The 18104-nt window shown below is 42.3% G+C and overlaps 2 protein-coding genes across 4 annotated transcripts; one reads left to right on the forward strand and one right to left on the reverse strand.

Moving 5' to 3' along the window:
* Nucleotides 1–31: 31 nt before the first annotated feature.
* LOC126406628 (uncharacterized) lies at nt 32–4996 on the reverse strand. 2 transcript variants are annotated; one of them, XM_050071041.1, is made up of 3 exons: nt 4428–4996; nt 838–3525; nt 32–702 (listed from the first exon to the last, which is right to left on the reverse strand). In XM_050071041.1, the coding sequence occupies exons 2-3, from the start codon at nt 3509–3511 to the stop codon at nt 41–43; spliced, it is 3336 nt and encodes a 1111-aa protein (XP_049926998.1). In that variant the 5' UTR covers nt 3512–3525; nt 4428–4996; the 3' UTR covers nt 32–40. The 2 variants fall into 2 exon arrangements, with proteins under 2 accessions (XP_049926998.1, XP_049926999.1); XM_050071042.1 differs by lacking the exon at nt 4428–4996 and adding an exon at nt 3874–4329.
* Nucleotides 4997–12490: 7494 nt separating this feature from the next.
* ccnj (cyclin J) lies at nt 12491–17456 on the forward strand. 2 transcript variants are annotated; one of them, XM_050071160.1, is made up of 6 exons: nt 12491–12628; nt 12864–12953; nt 13555–13765; nt 13853–14152; nt 15958–16117; nt 16409–17456. In XM_050071160.1, the coding sequence occupies exons 2-6, from the start codon at nt 12885–12887 to the stop codon at nt 16761–16763; spliced, it is 1095 nt and encodes a 364-aa protein (XP_049927117.1). In that variant the 5' UTR covers nt 12491–12628; nt 12864–12884; the 3' UTR covers nt 16764–17456. The 2 variants fall into 2 exon arrangements, with proteins under 2 accessions (XP_049927117.1, XP_049927116.1); XM_050071159.1 differs by having other exon boundaries at nt 13555–14152.
* Nucleotides 17457–18104: the final 648 nt, after the last annotated feature.

Genomic DNA, 18104 nt, shown 5'->3' on the forward strand with positions numbered 1-18104 from the left:
CATGATTTTCCAGACTGCTTTTCATCCAGTGTGTGCGACATTAAGAGTTTTCACAGTTTGGCCCTTTCCACTCCATCAGGTGTCGCTGCCGATGGACCATCCACGTTTCCTCACTTGCAAAGGCCCTGCCGCAAAACCAGCAACGAAACTTCCTTGCGACATCCCCGCTGGGAGAGACTGCACCGACAACTTCATACTTTTTCCTGCTCAGCCTACGAAGTTTCAATTTCAACATAAATCTCTCCTGTACTGAGTTTTCAGCACAGCCTGGAGAATCAGGCTGGGCATCCAATGTGTCATTCGTCTCAGGGACCTTGCCGTCCATGGCTGAGAGAGCGTTCATAGTTCTTCGTGACAGTACAACCTTCTGCACCTCTCCTCTGTACCTGTTGATGACCTCCATGATCCTGGCGACCTCGGGGATGTCAGCATCTGGATGATTTAGCACCACAACAGGCTGGTCTCCCGCTGGACGCTTTACCAACTGAGATGGATTTATGGCTACTAATTTCAGGGTCCTCTCCAGGTTCTTTGGGAATGGCTGCCTCTGATGCACAGGGGCTGGTGAGGGATCCTGTAGGATGGCTTTTCCGGCAGGCAAGTTGGCGTTGCTGAGGAGATCTGGGCAGGGGTCAGTGGGCACTTCTCTGTCTCTCACCACCTCAACACTCTGGTCACTGTGTTCTGAAATGAGAGCATTACCTGCAAGACAAAAGTTGAAAATACTCATTTCAAAACAGACAGGTGTGCTATTGCAAATGTATGTAAAGAAGATGCCACTGCATGTTAAAACCTTAGCCATTATGGCTATGCAAGAACAGTAATTTGCCATCTTACCATGTGCTGTAATAACAGGTTGGGAAACAGGGGAAGACTTGGTGTAACTGCTATGGGGAGTCGCTCCATCAGCAGCTGAACTCATCTCATTGTCTGACACATGACACTCTGTGCCACTGCCGGATGTTCGGAGCTGTACGTTCTCAGGGCACATCTCTACTTCAGTCCTCACATCTGACTGGGCTGTCATACAAGCTGAACCGCTCTCGTCAACTTCTGCTTCCAAGAGCTGCAGGGACTTCTCTGTGTCATCCCGCATTTCTTGATGCGTCGACGGCAAGCCTTCGAGCACGACAGGCGTGTTTCTGTCCATATTTTTATACCCCATTGGCTTTGCAGCACAACTGGGGGTTAGCTCTTCTCCTGGCTTTGACTGCGGACTTGAAGCGATGGCTTCAGAGGGGTCGTCCAGATCAGTCTCAGAAGCTTTGGTCCATTTCTTCTGGTGTGCTTTTATTAGCAGCTTGTTTTGGAGAACCTGCACTGTCTCCTCTGTTGTCGTATGAGGGCTTGGCAGTCCATGATATTCATCCGTCAGACCACCTCCTGATGGAGACAAAGAGCTTTGAGACACCCACTGCTTCTCCTTTACTGGATTCTTCTTCAACACTATCTTTAAAGCCACACCTGATGCTCTTTTAGCCACCGTTCTAGATCTGGCCTTTCTTTTTCGTCTTCGTCTCTTCTTTTTTGGTGCAACTTTATGAATCTGCTCTTCGCTGTCATTTGTCAGCTTCAGCTCACTGGAGATATCACTCCTATCCTCATGCATAGGCTCCTCTGCTTTTTTATTATATTCCTTGATTTCCTGATCAATCTTTAACTCCTGATTCTCTCTGTTTTCCTGCATTTGAGTGCACTCAGATGGCTCACTGTGGACTGGCGTTGAGACAATGTTATTTAGTTTGGTTTCAGTCTGTGGACAAGGTGTATGATTGCTCAGATTTGACTGACATTCATTTTGGTCAACTACACAACGAGCATCATCAGGAGTACTTTCAGGGGTTTCCTTGTCTGATGATGTCATCATTTTCAACCTTTTGGCGTAAGTAGCACCGTTCTGAGCCACTGTTATCTTGTTCTTGACAGTCAGGACGGTGAGATCCGACGAGTTAGACACGATGCCATTCTCTGACCTCGGGTGAAGATTCATGTCTTGAGGGACATTTGACAAAACGGTTTTAAGAGCCTTGGTCCATTTCTGATTACCGTTTTCCCCGGCAACAGATTTCATCAAGAACTGTTGAGTCTCCTCTAGTGTTGTTTGTGGATCTGACAGATGGCAGTATTTATCCAGGAACTCTCTCCCTGGCAGGGAAAGACAGTCCTCTGTCAGCCAGCACATTTCCCTAACTGCACTTCTTGTTAATCTAGGCTTAATTTTTGGGACTGGGTCATTTTGTTTCATTGCTATGGAGCGAACCTCCTCTTTCTTCTTCTTCTTGCTCTGATTACCATTCTGGCAAAAATGGACAGCTTTGACGTGCCTAGTGAGTAACCATTTGTAAGAAGTTGCATAGTCACAGTGCTGACAACGTAAAGATCGAGTGGTTGTTTTAGGACCATACTTATTCTCAACCTTTACGTGCAGTGATAGATTATTACCTCCTTCCAGGCCCAAGAGCTGCAGTGACTTCTCAGTGTCATCTTGCATTTCTTGATGCGATGACGGCAAGCCTTCGAGCACGACAGGCGTGTTTCTGTCCACGTTTTTGGACCCCATTGGCTTTGCAGCACAACTGGGGGTTAGTTCTTCCCCTGGCTTTGACTGCGGACTGGAAGCGATGGCTTCAGAGGGGTCGTCCAGATCAGTCTCGGAAGTTTTGGTCCATTTCTCCTCTTTCTTCTTCCTCTTGCTCCGATTACCATTCCGGCAAAAATGGATAGCTTTAACGTGCCTAGTGAGTAACCATTTGTGAGAAGTCGCGTAGTCACAGTGCTGACAACGTAAAGATCGAGTGGTTGTTTTGGGACCATACTTATTCTCTCCCTTTACATGCAGCGATAGATCATTAGCTCGTTCCAGGCCCAAGAGCTGCAGTGACTTCTCTGTTCTCTGTTCTCTGCCCAAATCATGTGCATATGTGTGCTCTAAAAATAGTCTCACATCACCTGTGGAGAATTTCTGACACATGTCACATGCATATTTGCCATTTTGGCAGTGATACATAGTCAGGTGTCCACTGAATTCAGGCCATGTGCGCTGAACATTGTCATGACAAATGCTGCAACTAGAAAAAGTGTCTTTGTGGCTTAATAGATGAACCTGAAGGAAGGAGAACTCATGCGTACGGAAAGCACACAGATGACAGGAAAAAACTGGTGGGCTCCCTCTGTGCTTTTCCTCAAAGTGTTTCACTAAGTCTTTGGGAACATATTCCAAGTTGTCCCTGCATTGGGAGCATGTGAACCTGAGTGTATTGCCGCTGTCATTTGTCCTGTGCTGACCCTGCTGTGTTCCCTGTGGGGGCTTCTTTGATGAAGGCCACACTGTGCTTTGCTCCCACTCCTCTGCTATCTTCTTTGGTCCATGCTTATCTTCACTTTGCATAGTTGGAGGCTGAACGGCAATCTTCCTGAGGTGGGGCCGTTTTTGCCAAACTGTATTCTTCTTGTTGACGCGCCGTTTATTATCTCCTCTGGAGGTAGCTGCGCAAATATCCACGGAATCCATGTTTTTTCAGGTCTCTGACAGAAAAAAAGCAAGAATCAGCGACAAAATAATGCAGCCTCAAGACAAATGCAACAAATGGAGGGGTGCTGGTTCAACTGCATTTACGTTTTGCATAAATTTCATTTTAAAGAACAGCATGTTGTGTGTTTAGATTGCTGTTTCATTATTCACAGTGAAGCCATAAAAAGAGGCTGCTTTCACAGTCCTACTCTGCATGTTATTAATGTTGGTCCACCTGTTGCTGGCTATGGTTCAAAATGCCTGTGCATGGATATTTATTCATTTCACTCAAACCAGGTTTAAAACAACGACTTCAGATTATTATCTGCTCCCCAGGTGCAGGAAACTGCACTTTAACTCACCTGCCCACACAATAGTTTTGAACTTGCTGAAAACACAGCTACACACGCTACGGTGGGAGGCGATATTAAAAACCTCCTAAAACCAACAAAGGTACAAATAAAAAGACAAGAAAGGCTTGAGGTAACACTTGCTTGTAGCAGATTAATCGGTGAATCGTGCGGCCATTGTGCAGTTTGAGTTGACCACAACAAAGTGATGAGACCGCCTTTGTAAGGAGCAACGACCGCCCTGGGAATTGCGAAGTTACGATAAAACTATCCCACCATGATACCGTTACAGCCTTTCACCTTTAGCATGAAAGCACATGTTATTCTTTAACATATGAGCTAACTGTTAAAACGTTTTCGGAAACAGCGTTTGTGTGATTTGAATTAACGTGACGCGACGAGAGCTTACAAAGACGAAATAACTTGAAGAATAAACAGCGTGGCAACAAAGTTACGCCACAACAGTTTTTCAACCATGCATCGAGTTAGTAGTGCAGATAAACCCGCCGGGTTGTGTAGATATATCATGAAGCTGTAGTTGTGTGTGTAGTTGTCTCGGTTTTTACCTTTTCTTTTGTGGGGAGCTTGACAGCTCAGCGAGTGGCAGCCATGATGGTTCATACGGGGATTACAGCCTCTGAGCTGCTTTAGCTTTTAGCCTTGTGCCTCCGACAGAGAGAGCAGTCCGAGCTGTCCCGGGCCTACAGCTCTACACAAACACCGAGCTGTTTTAATGCAAACACTGCATTCATGTACAGATTTATTCACATGGGAATACTTCATGTGTGTCAGTGTAAAGTAAAGAAACCCCCAAGCGGTATAAAATAACCTATCTAGCATCCGCTGGTAGCTACATCCATCAAATAAACTGTCTCAAGTTAAAATTGTATGCTGCATAAAGGAGAGTGAAGGATGGTAAACTGTTGGACTGAAACATTAATATGTCATTGTCAAATACCACAGTAATACAGTGTACAAGCTGCCAGGCAAGTAGTTTGTGCCCCCTGCACTGTATCTGCCCCAGATAAGTGTGGACCACTGAATTACATGTTAAGCCTTCAGGGACTGTTCTTTACTTATCAGAGGAGAGGAGTGGCTGGGGTTGAAGTCTCTCTTTTTTCTTTTTTTTACCCTTGCATGACCTTCCCTCCACCATAAATTAGTTGTTAGATTTTAAAAACGCACCTTTTGATGTTTGAAAGTTAAAAGTTAAACGTTGAAGACGAAATCCTGGAGTTGAACATAGCCTTGGTTTTTCACTCTTGTTATGCAAGCTGATGATTTTCATAAAATATCACTATTTTAAACTCAGATTTTTATTTCATTTTTTTCTGTTGCACATGGTGTGTCCAGAGACCATTTGAAACTTGAAAATCCAGCAATAATTTCTGTTTTTACAATTTCTGGCTATAATATATTAAAAAATCTTAAGTATATATACAACCTATAAATGTGTATGCCCCTCCCCTAAGCCAAAATAAAAAACACAAGTCCCACCCCAGTTCACAAAAAATTGACATACCCCCCCCCCTCCATAAGTAATGAACAGTCCCTTAAAACATGCTGCAACATACATTTACCAGCCTCTGTACATAAAGCATTAAATTGGGCATTGGAGGTAAAAGGCTTCAGATTGAAAGAAAAAAATAACTAAAAACACATTTTGTACAATTTAAATAATCTATAAATGATCTATAATATCACATAATCAAACTTTGATACTGAACTCATGACAATAAATGTACAGAGAAAATCTGCGAGAGTTCAATGAGTTCAACAAGGGAACATTAAGACTATAACATGAAACTGAACAATTTTTAAATGGAAACTGTTTATAAGAAAATACATAAAATCTTTTATGTGCCATGTTGTACTTCCCGGCATTCAGTCTCTCATAGCCAGACTTATCTCACGCTGTGCCAGCGCTGGAGATACAGTAGTAATGTAATGACCATTATCTTGCAAAACACTCAGGGAGTGTGGCTGCAGGTTACTCTTGCTTGAAACAGGGCAACCTTTGGGTCATCTCTGCAGTTCACAAATCACATTAACATACAATGACGGGCTACTCCACACAGTTCAATAACAGCCACAAAAATAGGCCACTAGCCTTGAGTTCAGTGAATGTGAGACACTTTGTTGCATCTAGATGATGTAATCTGTAGACTAATTTAATCCAGTGACCTTTTAGTGGTCTTTAGTAAATTTATAATCTATTTAATCTATAGATAGATAGATAGATAGATAGATAGATAGATAGATAGAATACTGTAAGAGTATTGAGGGTGAATGTTCACATATATTGTGTGCCACAAATCTCAGTGTGAACGCCTGGGTTACCCACTACACAAGAGTGTTTGTGCATTTTCACATTGTTCTCAACAGTGCATTTCTTTCCCCCAAAAGCGGACACAGAGTTGGCCCGTCTGGCTATAACTTGGATCCAAAGCCAGGGCTGATATCTCCAAATCACTTTACATCAACAAATTGGAGATCAGCATTTCTGGATATATATTGGCGCAACCAAATACACAGCAACTCTTCGGCTTATCTTAAACCAGTTTGTTTAAAGTAGACATTTGGAAACATGTTTCAACCTTCTCTGTGTACACTGATGCTGTCTGAGCAGAATGCCAGATTGTTTTCCCCAAAAGGCAGCATGGTGATGAGAGCCTACTCTGAATGACATACTGATGTTGCGATGTAGTATGTGGATGACATCAGACGACAGGAAGTAAACAAGCTGTTGCCTAGCAACATATTTCCGTAAATCTGTCTATAAAGATTGAAAATGACGCGAAAGTGCTGTTACAGTTCCACCAGCTGCAATGACGGTGCAAAGACACCAAGAGCTCAGATGATGAACACCCAGAAACACTCACCAAACAGAGCACACTGGGCTTTTTCAGTAGGGAGGATTCAAGACACAGGCACTAAAACAGCATTTCAAAGAGATGGTGAATACAGGTATATTCAGGCAGACAGTATGAGAACAATAATGTCTTTTTTGACCAGTAAAACATGTAAACATGATCTAATAGAAACCCAAAGTACAGGTATGAACCTGAAACCTGAACCTGAAAGAGGTGATATAAGCATAAATACGGCACCTTTAAAATGTAACTTTGTGTACTTAAAAATGTGTCATCTTGTATTTACTGGCGTTATATGTGTTGGATCAACTTACTACTAATACTTTACAGCTTACAAACTCTAAGGCAGCCTGCAACTTCTTGACTTTTATTGTGAAATTTGTCAGACATTACTATGGATATGCATTCCATCATTTCTGTGTGACTAATTAGTTTGTTATTAAATCTTATGTATATGAGTCTATATGGGGAGAGTGACCTTTGTGCTGTCAATGGCTTGGAACAGAGCCTTCCCAAAACTAAGATAAGGTAAAGATGAGCTGACCAAGGAATGTCTGATGTACAGAAGAAGAAAAAAAAAATCAGTGGTTCAGATTTAGAAACCAGGTGAGTCATTCAAGATCTTTGATGATGTAGACGGACCTAAAGATGATGCCCACACTGCCGGTACTGATCCAGTGTTATATCAATAACTGACAGAGAGCTTACATCCTCTGCTTTGGTGTTTCTCTCAGTCTGCTCACAGAAAGAACAGCAGTGGGTTGTTCACATTCCTGTGCAGGTCAATGGCCGTCAGCTGCCCTCCACCGAGGCACTGCATGACACCACGGAGATGAAAAGCACAGAAAGGAGGGCCACCAGCTCCCTCCACCCAGGACACCATTTGCTTCCTCTGGGAGACATTTCCAGCCCATTAAGAACAAGAGTACCCACCACCTCAATAGCCTTCACCACAGAGCAGTCAGCGTTACCAATGCTCTTAACACTCACCCCCTGCATGCAGCCACAATCTCTGGACTGCTGTTATATATTGTTAAAGCACAACATGGAAACACTTTGACGTCTGTGCACCAGTGCTCCCTGCAGAACAGAAGAATGTAAGCAGCTTCCAGCACAATACAGCTGCTAAAATTATAGTGAAATGTAACTAGCAGATGACACAGTATTATAGATATAGTTCCTAGATTTCAGTAGTGTTTTCAAAGTCACACATTCAATTAAGTATTTATGAAAGCTCTTTACAGGAGGAATTTTGTGACCAATCCACTGTTACAAAATGACTGGAAAATGGATATGACACAGCTGGATCATACTAGCTCCATGAATACACTTTCTTGGAAGCCACAGAGGAGTCGACACACTAGTTTCACCGTTTAGAATCATTTACAAAGCTCATTTCCTCCTAATGCTGCCAGATTAACAAAGTAGACATCCCTCTAGCGCAGTGCATTAGACGAGTTCCTTTGCTTTTGAAAGACAGGGAAGCCATTGTAACATTGATGTCGCTTTAACCTATTTGGGTCAAATTGAACTGTGCTGTGTTGCTGGGGCAGACTGACCCACTTTGAATTTGTACTACATAAATGACACAATGAATTATTTTACCAACGTGAAACTTCACATGAACAGCGTCTTTCCTGGGAAGAACATGCACAGGAATACATTTAGTTACATATAAAATACTGTATAAAGGTAGTACACATAAAATATTTATATTGTTATATATCTCCTTTAGTTCAAATGAGCAAGCAGGCTAGAGACAAAGGGTATAAGTAATAGATTAAACCAGTCTAGTTATAGGAAATGTGCCAAAAAAAGGTAATTTTGCTTTTTGTAACCTTACCTTGATGTAACACTGCTCTCACAGCAATTTACTCATAAACATGCATGCTAATACACATGTACACATGTATTTTCTTTGCCTTTTGTCAGATTTGCACCATATTTCATACATTTAACACAACACGTCACACATGGATTCACTTACTGTGGATTTCAGTTCCTCCCAAACTATTTTGCCACTTTGTACTTCATGACAGAGAGAGGGACAAAACAGATAAATCCCCACCAGCATCATCCAGCCTAAACCAGCATCATGATGAGCTGAGTTGAGGGATGCTCATGGTGCCTCGGGGCTAATGCAAAAGAGCAAGACAAATGGGATAGTGACAGATGGGTGTCCTCTGAATGTTATGTACTGTAGTAAAATATCAGTTTAAAACAAATAGGATATCTACAGCCCAACACATGAAAAACGTGTCTCAGTTTATTTTCAGGGTAACCACTATTTACAGCTTCATCAGGCCAAGGAGGAGGCGTACAGTAGTGGGGGCAGACTCCTGTGCAACCAGGCCAGAAATACACAGACAAAGGAGATCAGAGAAGCGAAGAGGAGATACTCTGAAAAGCTGAAACACAGGTTTTCAGCCCACGACCTTGCATCAGTGTGGAGAGGCCTGTAGGACATCACTCATTACAGGAAACCACCTCCACACTTAGTGAAGACCCATCAACTGGCCAGCAATCTGAATGTGTTTTACTGTAGCTTTGATAAACCCACTTTCACACCCCTCACCCTCTCTGACTCAGACCACGTCCACTCTAATACGCTTTCATTTTAAAACAATCTCTGTAAACACAAGCATTTCAGCACTGTTTCAGAAATAATCTCCATCCATACCAACACGCCTAAAATTGCAAATCACATGACCATTCATGTACACTGGGCATGCACATGCCAGTGTAAACAGGAAGTAGATTGTCTACTCCTTGGCTGGTTGCTTGGTTACAGAAAATACTACAAAGATGGCGAAAAGTAAGACCAGAGATTTCTTCGCTTGGACCGACAATGAGGTGGAACAGTTATTGAAAGTATGATGAGTATAAGGTGGACAAGGCAGTGGAAAACAAATTGGGAGTCATTGCAGATCAAATATGGCAACACACTGAAGTGGTACCAGGAGTATTATCCATCGCCGGAGGAAGACATGACAATGGGAAAGGCGTAGCCACACAAGAAGGATCAAATCACAAGTTATGTAGACCTATCTATAACAGTTTGGCTTGATAACTTCAAACTCAATCAAGGTCTCTGTTTTAGGGGTTTGGAAATGCCAGAGTAGTGTGGATGCCAGGTGCAAATGTAGAAATAGCTGTATGTTTTATAACAAATTTTTAGTGTGGATGTAGTCACACAATGAACCCCCCCGCCCCATCACCCACTTACCCCTCACTACTGACCCCCCACCGGCATTTAGGATTTGTGAAGAGGAAGTGTGACTGACAGGAGATCAGAAGGGCTCCAGGCCCAGACGGTGTGTCTCCATTCTGCCTGATTGTCTGTGCTGACAAACTGGCCCTCATCTTCAAACAGATTTTTTACGGATTACTGAAGCTGTGTGAAGTTTTCTCCTGCTTCAACTGCTCCACTAGTATCACCAAGAAACCCTCCATCACAGGATAAAGTGACTACAAGCCCATCACCCTGATGTCTGTGGTCATGGCTCCTGTAAAAGACTGGTGTTGTCCCACCTGAGGGACATCACAGGACCCCTGCTTGCCCCCCTGCAGTTTGCCTACAGGGCAAACAGGTCAGTGGATGCGGCAGTCAACATTGTACATCCTGCAACACCTTAGTCTCGCCATGTAGACTTCAGCTCAACATGCAACACAATCAGCCCAGATGTCCTCTACTCCACACTCACCCAGCTCACTGTGCCAGCCTCCACCTGTCAGTGGATCACTAACTTCCTTACAGATCGGAGGTAGCAGGTAAGGCTGGAAAAAAATAATTTCTAGCACCCAGACCATTGGCACTGGTGTTCTCCAGGGATGTATGCTCTCCCCACTGCTCGTCTCCCTCCACACCCACAACTGGACCTCAGGAGACCCGTCTGTTTAAACTCATGAAATCTGCAGATGACACAGGGGTCATCTGCCTGATCCGGGGCAGCTATGAGTCTGGACACAGACAGGAGGTTGAATAGCTAGCCCTCCGGTACTGTCAAACCAACATAGAGCTCATCACTTTAAAATCTGTGGAGATGACAGAGGAATTGGTGCCCCTAAAACCCACACTGAACAGCACTCTGCAGAATCCTTTGGGTTTCTGTGATCCACAATCCCCCAAGACCTAAAGTGGATGTACAATAATGACACCACCAGGAAAAAGGCCCAGCAGAGGATGTACTTCCTGCGCCAGCTCAGGAAGTTCAAGCTGCCTCAGTAGCTGCGGATACAATTCTGCCATTCCAGTCTGTTCTCTGCACATCTGTGTGGTTTAAATTGGCTAGCAAACAGGGCAGGAACAGACAACAACAGGCACTCAGGGTTGCTGAAAAAATCTGTTCCTGTTCCCACCACTTCCCTCTGATAGGCGCAACAGAGCACTGTACGCCAAAACCAAGAGGCAACCTCTGGGGCTGAAAAATGAAGCCAACACAAAGTGCCAAAAACTGCAGTCCTTGAACAGTCCAGAAGCCAATCAATCCGCATAGACCCCCATGTTAAAATGCACAACTTTTTTATATGACTCACCTGTTTAAATTATATTAAAGCTTAAAGTTACGCATGATTAAGGGTGGGTCGCTTTGAGTGACAGGCTACCGATAGTGTCCTCAGCTTCTCAGTCAGATCCACCCCTTACTCCTCCACAGCCCCAGCCTGTCACCCACCGGTCATTTCTGGCGTCAACAAAACAAGATGGTGGCAGCTGAAATGCCAAACTCAAGGTTTCAAAATGGTAGTCCACAAACCAATGGGTGACATCATGGTAACTACGTCTGTACAGTCTATGGCAAAAACAGCCAAACAGAGGAGCAGTTTCTTGCTACAGGCAATCACTATGATTACCATTTAATAGCAGTCCAAGGAATCAGAAACAGTCCCTGTGGAATAACCCTGAAACACCAAGCATCCACTTTACCAGTAAAGTATATACTTTTATAGTATAAACATTGTAAACACTGTAAATATATGTCAAGAACACTTATATTGTCATACCCACCTACCCCGTGTATATAAACAACCTGTTGCATTTATCATTCCATATTTATTTCAGCACCCCCTGCACTCTGCACTGTCACCTGTATTCTATCAGAACTCCACACCAAAGAGCTGGTGGAACACAGAGTGAAGGTTGCCAGTGAAATGAAAAATAACTAAATAAATTCACCTTGAATGTTTTTCATAAATAATCTTAATTTTTTATTGGCCAGATTTTCAATCACTATTAATGTTTACCTCATCAGAGGCATGTGCATATTTCAGCTGTGGAAAACTGGATCCTCTCAACTTCCCTTTCACATGGATTGCCTGCATCAGGCCTGTGATTGGCTGCGTGAGTTACCGTACTAACTTTTAAGTGGCTGCGTCCTGTGTGCGGTACCTGGGAATGGAGTGATGCTTTCAAGTGCTAATCAGGAAATTGAATCACTTTAGAAACTTTCTGGGAGAGAGTAGAAAAATCGGACTTAATATTTCTGGTTAAAAATGAAATTGTACCAAAACTTAGAGGATTATTTCAACAATGAATAAACCATGTATGACGACGGTTGTACTAGAGCGGCACTGATAAAAATTAAACCCATCATAAGATGTAATAACAATGTAGCCTTGTAGCAAAAACTATGCATATTAGAACATGTTTTGTGTTGTTCACCCGCTTAACACCACTTTTTGGCTTTCCCCGCTTCATTTCCATGGATTGTTAACGCGCCCTTGACATAAAGCTGGCGTTTCCTGAAGCACTTGAAGGCAGCAGTGGTGTTTGCTGAACTCGTGCTGTGGCGAATAGCCTCAGTGACTACAACAATGAGTTTGAGCAAGCAGGGCCGGCTAGTTTGAAGTTTACTTCAGTGAAACTGCCTGTAATATTCACTATATGTGCTAACTGGGTGAGTCTCCACTTTTCATACGCCAGCTTCAATGGTTTTTATTTCCTAGTTTGGAAAAAGTCAATGAACGATAGGCGACTGATCACTGGGCCAACTCCTGATCCGCTAACGCGAACAGTTATGTGGCGTTACAGGACACTTCAGCAAGTTAAGAGAGTTTTTCTATGTGTAGATCATCCTCAGAACAAAGTCTGTCTCCGGATTGATTGTCTTTCATATGATTTGCCTTTCACAGGGTTTCAAAGCACTGTGTTAAATGGAGCTAGAGGACCAATGGTGGAAAGGACAACTCGCTGCAGATATATACCAGGCGCTACGATACAAAGTGAGGGTGACACAATAAACTCAGTGATGGCTGCCATAATAGACAAAATGAAACCACTAACCACTATGGAGAGAAGTGTTTTTAACTTGAGTCATGCTTTATTTGCTTTTGCATATGTTGCATCACATCTTTTCTTTGTGTCACGCTGTTTTATGTAGTTATTATTGTCTTTATGTAGATTTGCCACTCCCAGATGAATCTGTGTTCTTTGTAACATGAATGTCTCTGTTTTGGATTTTTTTTTAGGCAGATACCAAATAAATCCATAAAAATATCTGATGCATTGGTAGATTTTTTTTCCTTTTTTTTCTTTTTTTGTTTTGTTTTGATAAAAGCACAACATAAACAAATATTCCTCACAATATGTAACTAGAAAGTAAGAGAAAAATGGTGCAGTGTAAAATGAAAATTGCTGTCTGGTGGACAAAATTATGGAGACAGTTTTTGAATTATGCAAAGCAAAGCACATTTTGATAGCTCTACACTGTAGTGTCTTGTAACTTACCTGTCAATATGTCAAGTATGATGGATGTGCTCAGTATTCAAACAGAAAACCAAACTAAAATTTATTGACCGTCAAGTCTGACATGTTGTCCAACAGGAGCTCAAGTTGCCTCCCTACAAAGGCCAGTCCCCTCAGCTCAACTTCAGACGGTACTTTGCAGACCTCATAGCCATCGTCAGCAACCGCTTCAAGCTGTGTCCTGCAGCCAGACACCTGGCAGTCTACCTGCTGGACCTCTTTATGGACCGTTATGATGTCACGGTGCAGCAGCTTCACATGATCTCACTCTCATGTCTTCTTTTGTCCAGTAAGTCTGTAGCTGACCCTCCACTCCAGCGTGCGATTGCTCAGTCTCTGCATGGTGTGATGTTTTGTAACTTTTTTTTCATTGCAGGTAAATTTGAGGAAAGGGAGGACCGGGTGCCTAAACTGGAGAGCCTGAACAGCCTTGGCTGCATGAGCTCCATGAACCTGGTCCTGACCAAGCAGGGTTTACTTCACATGGAGCTGCTCCTGCTGGAAACTTTCCAGTGGAACCTGTACCTGCCTACTGCTGCTCATTTCATAGAGTACTACCTGTCCATTGCTGTCCACGAGGGAGACCTCCATGATGGCTGGCCCATGACCCTCCTGGAGAAGACCAAACTATACATGGCCAAGTATGCTGATTACTTCCTGGAGGTTTCCTTGCAAGGTAAGTTTCATTCCATCCATAAGGTCTTACAAATGGCCCTCCTTCGTGTGATCAGAAGACAAACAGGTGTCCTGGGGTCCTTAAATTGGAGTTCAGTTTCCCTCAATTTAATTCAAAAGGGATTATGCAGATTTGAGAATGTATACAAATGACATAGGTTTAACTATCACCACTCATACCTTCCTACATACTGTAAGGAAATCAAATGAGAGTTTAAAGGGTTTTTAAGGCTGGCAGGCAACCTGTGTGAAAAACACAAATGTTCTAATGCTGTCTTTTTTGGCTGATTATTTTATGTATAAAAAAAATACCTCCTTGGGTTATTCTTCACAGAATACAAGGGGAACAACAATGTCGACCCACAAAATGTGTCTTTTAGCTTTTTTCCTTATTTCATCCAGATGGTATGAGAAAATAAAGCTCTTGAGATAGTTTACAGTCTTTAGTAATTAAATGTAACTCTGTTTTCCTGTGTCCATCCATCTGTGGTTAAAGAAATACTTCACCTGCAAAATGACCATTTGTTTATCAGTTACTCACCATGTGTTACCTTTTAATTTATAAAGAAAACCTTGGTTTTCTTGCATGCTCTGCAGTGAACGGAGAATCCAAAAAAGGTGACAATTTTTTATTAAGTTAAGTCAATGGGAACCATGTTTAACAACAGCAAAACTATATCACAACATCTTTTTACAAGTTGTCAAGCAATTTGTGGTGTATAATCCAAGTCTCATTTATAAAATCTTATGTGCAAACACTTCAGTACAAACAGTCTCATGCACAGCCACGTAGCGGGCCTGGACACATGCGTTTGAACTCTGCACAAGCAGAGCTTATGCACATGTGCATGGTCAGGCGCACTCAGGGTGCATTACTCGTAGGCAAAAGTGCGTTTAATCATAATGATTTAGAAAAATGCATGTGTTCCGAAAGTACTGAGCATATGACTTGATAAATGAGATTGTACTGCATGAGTTGTGTAAGAATTCATAAGATAATGTTTTGATATAGTTTTGCCTTTGTTAAATGCTGTCTCTGCTTACTTAAATTCACAAAGAAGGTTTTTGGATTTTTCGTTAACCATGAAGGCTTGCTAGAAAAACAAAGATTTCTATACAAAATCAACATAACAGGCGATGAATAACTGATGTGCAAATGGTCATTTTGCAGATGAAGTATCCTTCTAATATATTGTAATCAATATAAAAACTTGATTCACAATTTAAAACATTTAAATGTGTGACTTAAAGTCAGCTGAACCACAACAAATCATGTGAATTCCATAACAAAAGAAAATCTGAGCTGGCAATGGCTGCTACTCTGCTAAGCTAGTTAGCTTTAGCATATGTTTAGCTAGGTTTTTATTCTGTTTCATGACTGAATTTATGTGGTTATGTGGAAAAACACAAAGTTGTGAGAAAAATATTGTTTTGTGAAAAAGGATATTTTTTATTTACAGGTAACAGCAAGGGAGAAATCAAGAAGTAAATGTAGTTGTAGTTTTAGCTTTAGCGAAGGCTAGCCATGTTCAGCTCACTAGCTAGCTTTCACTTGGTATAGCCCTCTTGTTTTAGCTGTCGTCGTCTGTCTGTCTATGGCAGGGAGACAACAGGTGCAACAGCAGCTTCAACAGCCAGTTGATTTTATATGCATTTTTCATGGAAATGTTAATGAAAAATAATATTTTATGGGGTAAAATTATTAAAATTATTAAAAACTTAGATTCGGGCCATAACTCTGTATTGACCAGTTCTGCAGTTTTTGCTCCATGTGATGATGGATTGCTGTTTTCTTTCTTCCCTCAGATCATGTATTTTTGTGTTTTGCCCCCTCACTGGTGTCTGCTGCGTGTGTGGCCACCTCCCGCCTCGTCCTCCACCTGTCTCCTACATGGCCACCCCGACTGCAGCGCCTCACAGGCTACACATGGGAGAACCTAGTCCCATGTGCCGAGAAACTACTCATGTGTGTATTAGTCTGTTGCTGAGATGATATATACATGCTCATGACCGCTAATGAAAATAACTGTAGTGACCAAGGACAATCTAACATACAGGAGTTGATCTTGATGCATTGATGAAGATGAATACTGACAACACACAGTGCATGCTGCTACATTACACAAGGACAATAGGATGTCACACACATTACAGATAGTAGATTACACATTTAAGTCACACACTGAGCACATGTCACCTTACAGCACTGATTTTTTTCCACTAATCAGGGTGCAACTCTTTGTTTCTTTTTCTCTAGTGCACATGACAGTGACGTCAAAGAGGCCAACAAGCAGAAGTGCCAGAAGCCTGGCCAGCAGCAGCAGGGCCAGACGGTGTACCACAGTTCAGGTCAGACAGCCACTGTGGCCCAGTACCTGCACCGGCCCAGCGTGCAGTACCCCCAGCAGGTTCCGCAGCCGGGCCTGGCCCCTAACCACAGGCCTGCCTCCTACCTCAGCCACTCCACCGCCAGCCTGCAGGGTCCTAACGGCCCCCAGCATGGCAACACCCAGGCCATCACTGCCTCCCAGGATCCAAAGTCCAGCATTCCCAACAGGGCTTACCAAGTCAGCATGCACTACACCTGCGCTGCTCCATGCTTTGATAGATGATAGATTTTCAGATAGATGTAGTTATTTTTGAGGAAGAAGAGATAAGAGATGTGATCTATTTCTCTTGAACAAAACAGAATTCACCAAAGGAAAGAGTGTTTTTAATTTGAATAGACTTGATGAGATTGGTACAGCACTTTGAAAGACAAGGCGTATACAATGTGCAATATGCATACTTTGCTGTCATTTTCTGTGGAGAGCCTGCATTAGGATATTTGATTTGATTTGTTTTTTTTGTTTTTTTTGAGATATCGGTTATGAATGTTGTTGTGAGGCTGCCAGAGGCAGAGTTTGCACCACTGTGCTGAGTAGTGTTACTGTATAATTTAGCTGCAGACCAAAAGTCCTGTATTTATTTGAGCCAAATTACCTCAGAAGTATTGAATGTACAAATACCTCGTGCCTATAGCCTTTAAGTTAAGGGCATTTGCATAAAGGGACTTCCGTTGGTTTGTGGGTGAGATTATAGAGCCCTTTTTGTGTAGGTGTTCTGTACCTCGAACTTTTTTGTTTGTTGTTGTTGTTTTGTTTTGATGTGTGTCACTTGTAAAACTAAGAAAAAAAGAAATACTCCTCACAATTTATTTGCAGAGAAAATTGCAGCTCTTCTGCACATAGAGGATTTCAGTCAGTGCTGTGCACTTCTATGATGACATTTTTAAATAAAATACAAATCTGTGTAAGTTGAAATGAGATGTTCGCCCCGCTGATTTCTTTTATATTGCCTAAAAAGAATCTCTGGTTTAAAATGGAATCATGTAATTACATCGCACTAACAAAACTCAAAGACATGGGTAACTGAGGACGGCCTTGAGGCAGCAACTATTTTTAGTGTCCATGGGAGAAAAGTAGATGTGCTGCTGTAAACAAACAAATCTTTTAGGTGTCTCAAACATTCACTGCAGCTGAAACAGTTTTAAGAAGATATTTGATTATTGTGGCCCAAAGGTTTGGAACTCAGACGTTTTCTGTCATTTACAATGTTAGGGTTTTAAACTAAAGATGCACAATGAAAGATTTTCCTAAAAAACAATGTATAGACACGTACAGAAATAATCCCTCTCAATCATAACTTATGACTCACTAGATGTGTGTGGCGGTGTATTCATCTGCAAAGAGTCTGCCCTCTTATTTTCGGTGTTCAGTACATTTATGGGCGTGACCTCAGGTGACCATAGTTTGCCTTTAAATTATGTTTATTATTGAGGTCATAGTTTGTGGTGGTGTTTAACTGGAATGTGTTTGAGAGGTGTTTCTACTCTGCTTCCCTCATGCATGTTAATGAAAAGGGAACTGTGACCTCAATAATTGACAGAACTGAGTTACACAGAACATTATGAG

This window comes from Epinephelus moara, chromosome 19 (assembly GCF_006386435.1).
Source record: "Epinephelus moara isolate mb chromosome 19, YSFRI_EMoa_1.0, whole genome shotgun sequence".
NCBI lineage: Eukaryota > Metazoa > Chordata > Actinopteri > Perciformes > Serranidae > Epinephelus > Epinephelus moara.

Bases quoted from the DNA above. Each gene is read 5' to 3' on its own strand.
- LOC126406628 (XM_050071041.1), bottom strand. From the start codon at position 3,511: ATGGATTCCGTGGATATTTGCGCAGCTACCTCCAGAGGAGATAATAAA. The intron at 703-837 runs GTAAGATGGCAA...TTTGTCTTGCAG, and splicing joins ACCTGTTATTACAGCACATG to GTAATGCTCTCATTTCAGAA.
- ccnj (XM_050071159.1), top strand. From the start codon at position 12,885: ATGGAGCTAGAGGACCAATGGTGGAAAGGACAACTCGCTGCAGATATA. The intron at 12,954-13,554 runs GTGAGGGTGACA...GTTGTCCAACAG, and splicing joins ACCAGGCGCTACGATACAAA to GAGCTCAAGTTGCCTCCCTA. The intron at 16,118-16,408 runs GTGTGTATTAGT...CTTTTTCTCTAG, and splicing joins TGTGCCGAGAAACTACTCAT to TGCACATGACAGTGACGTCA.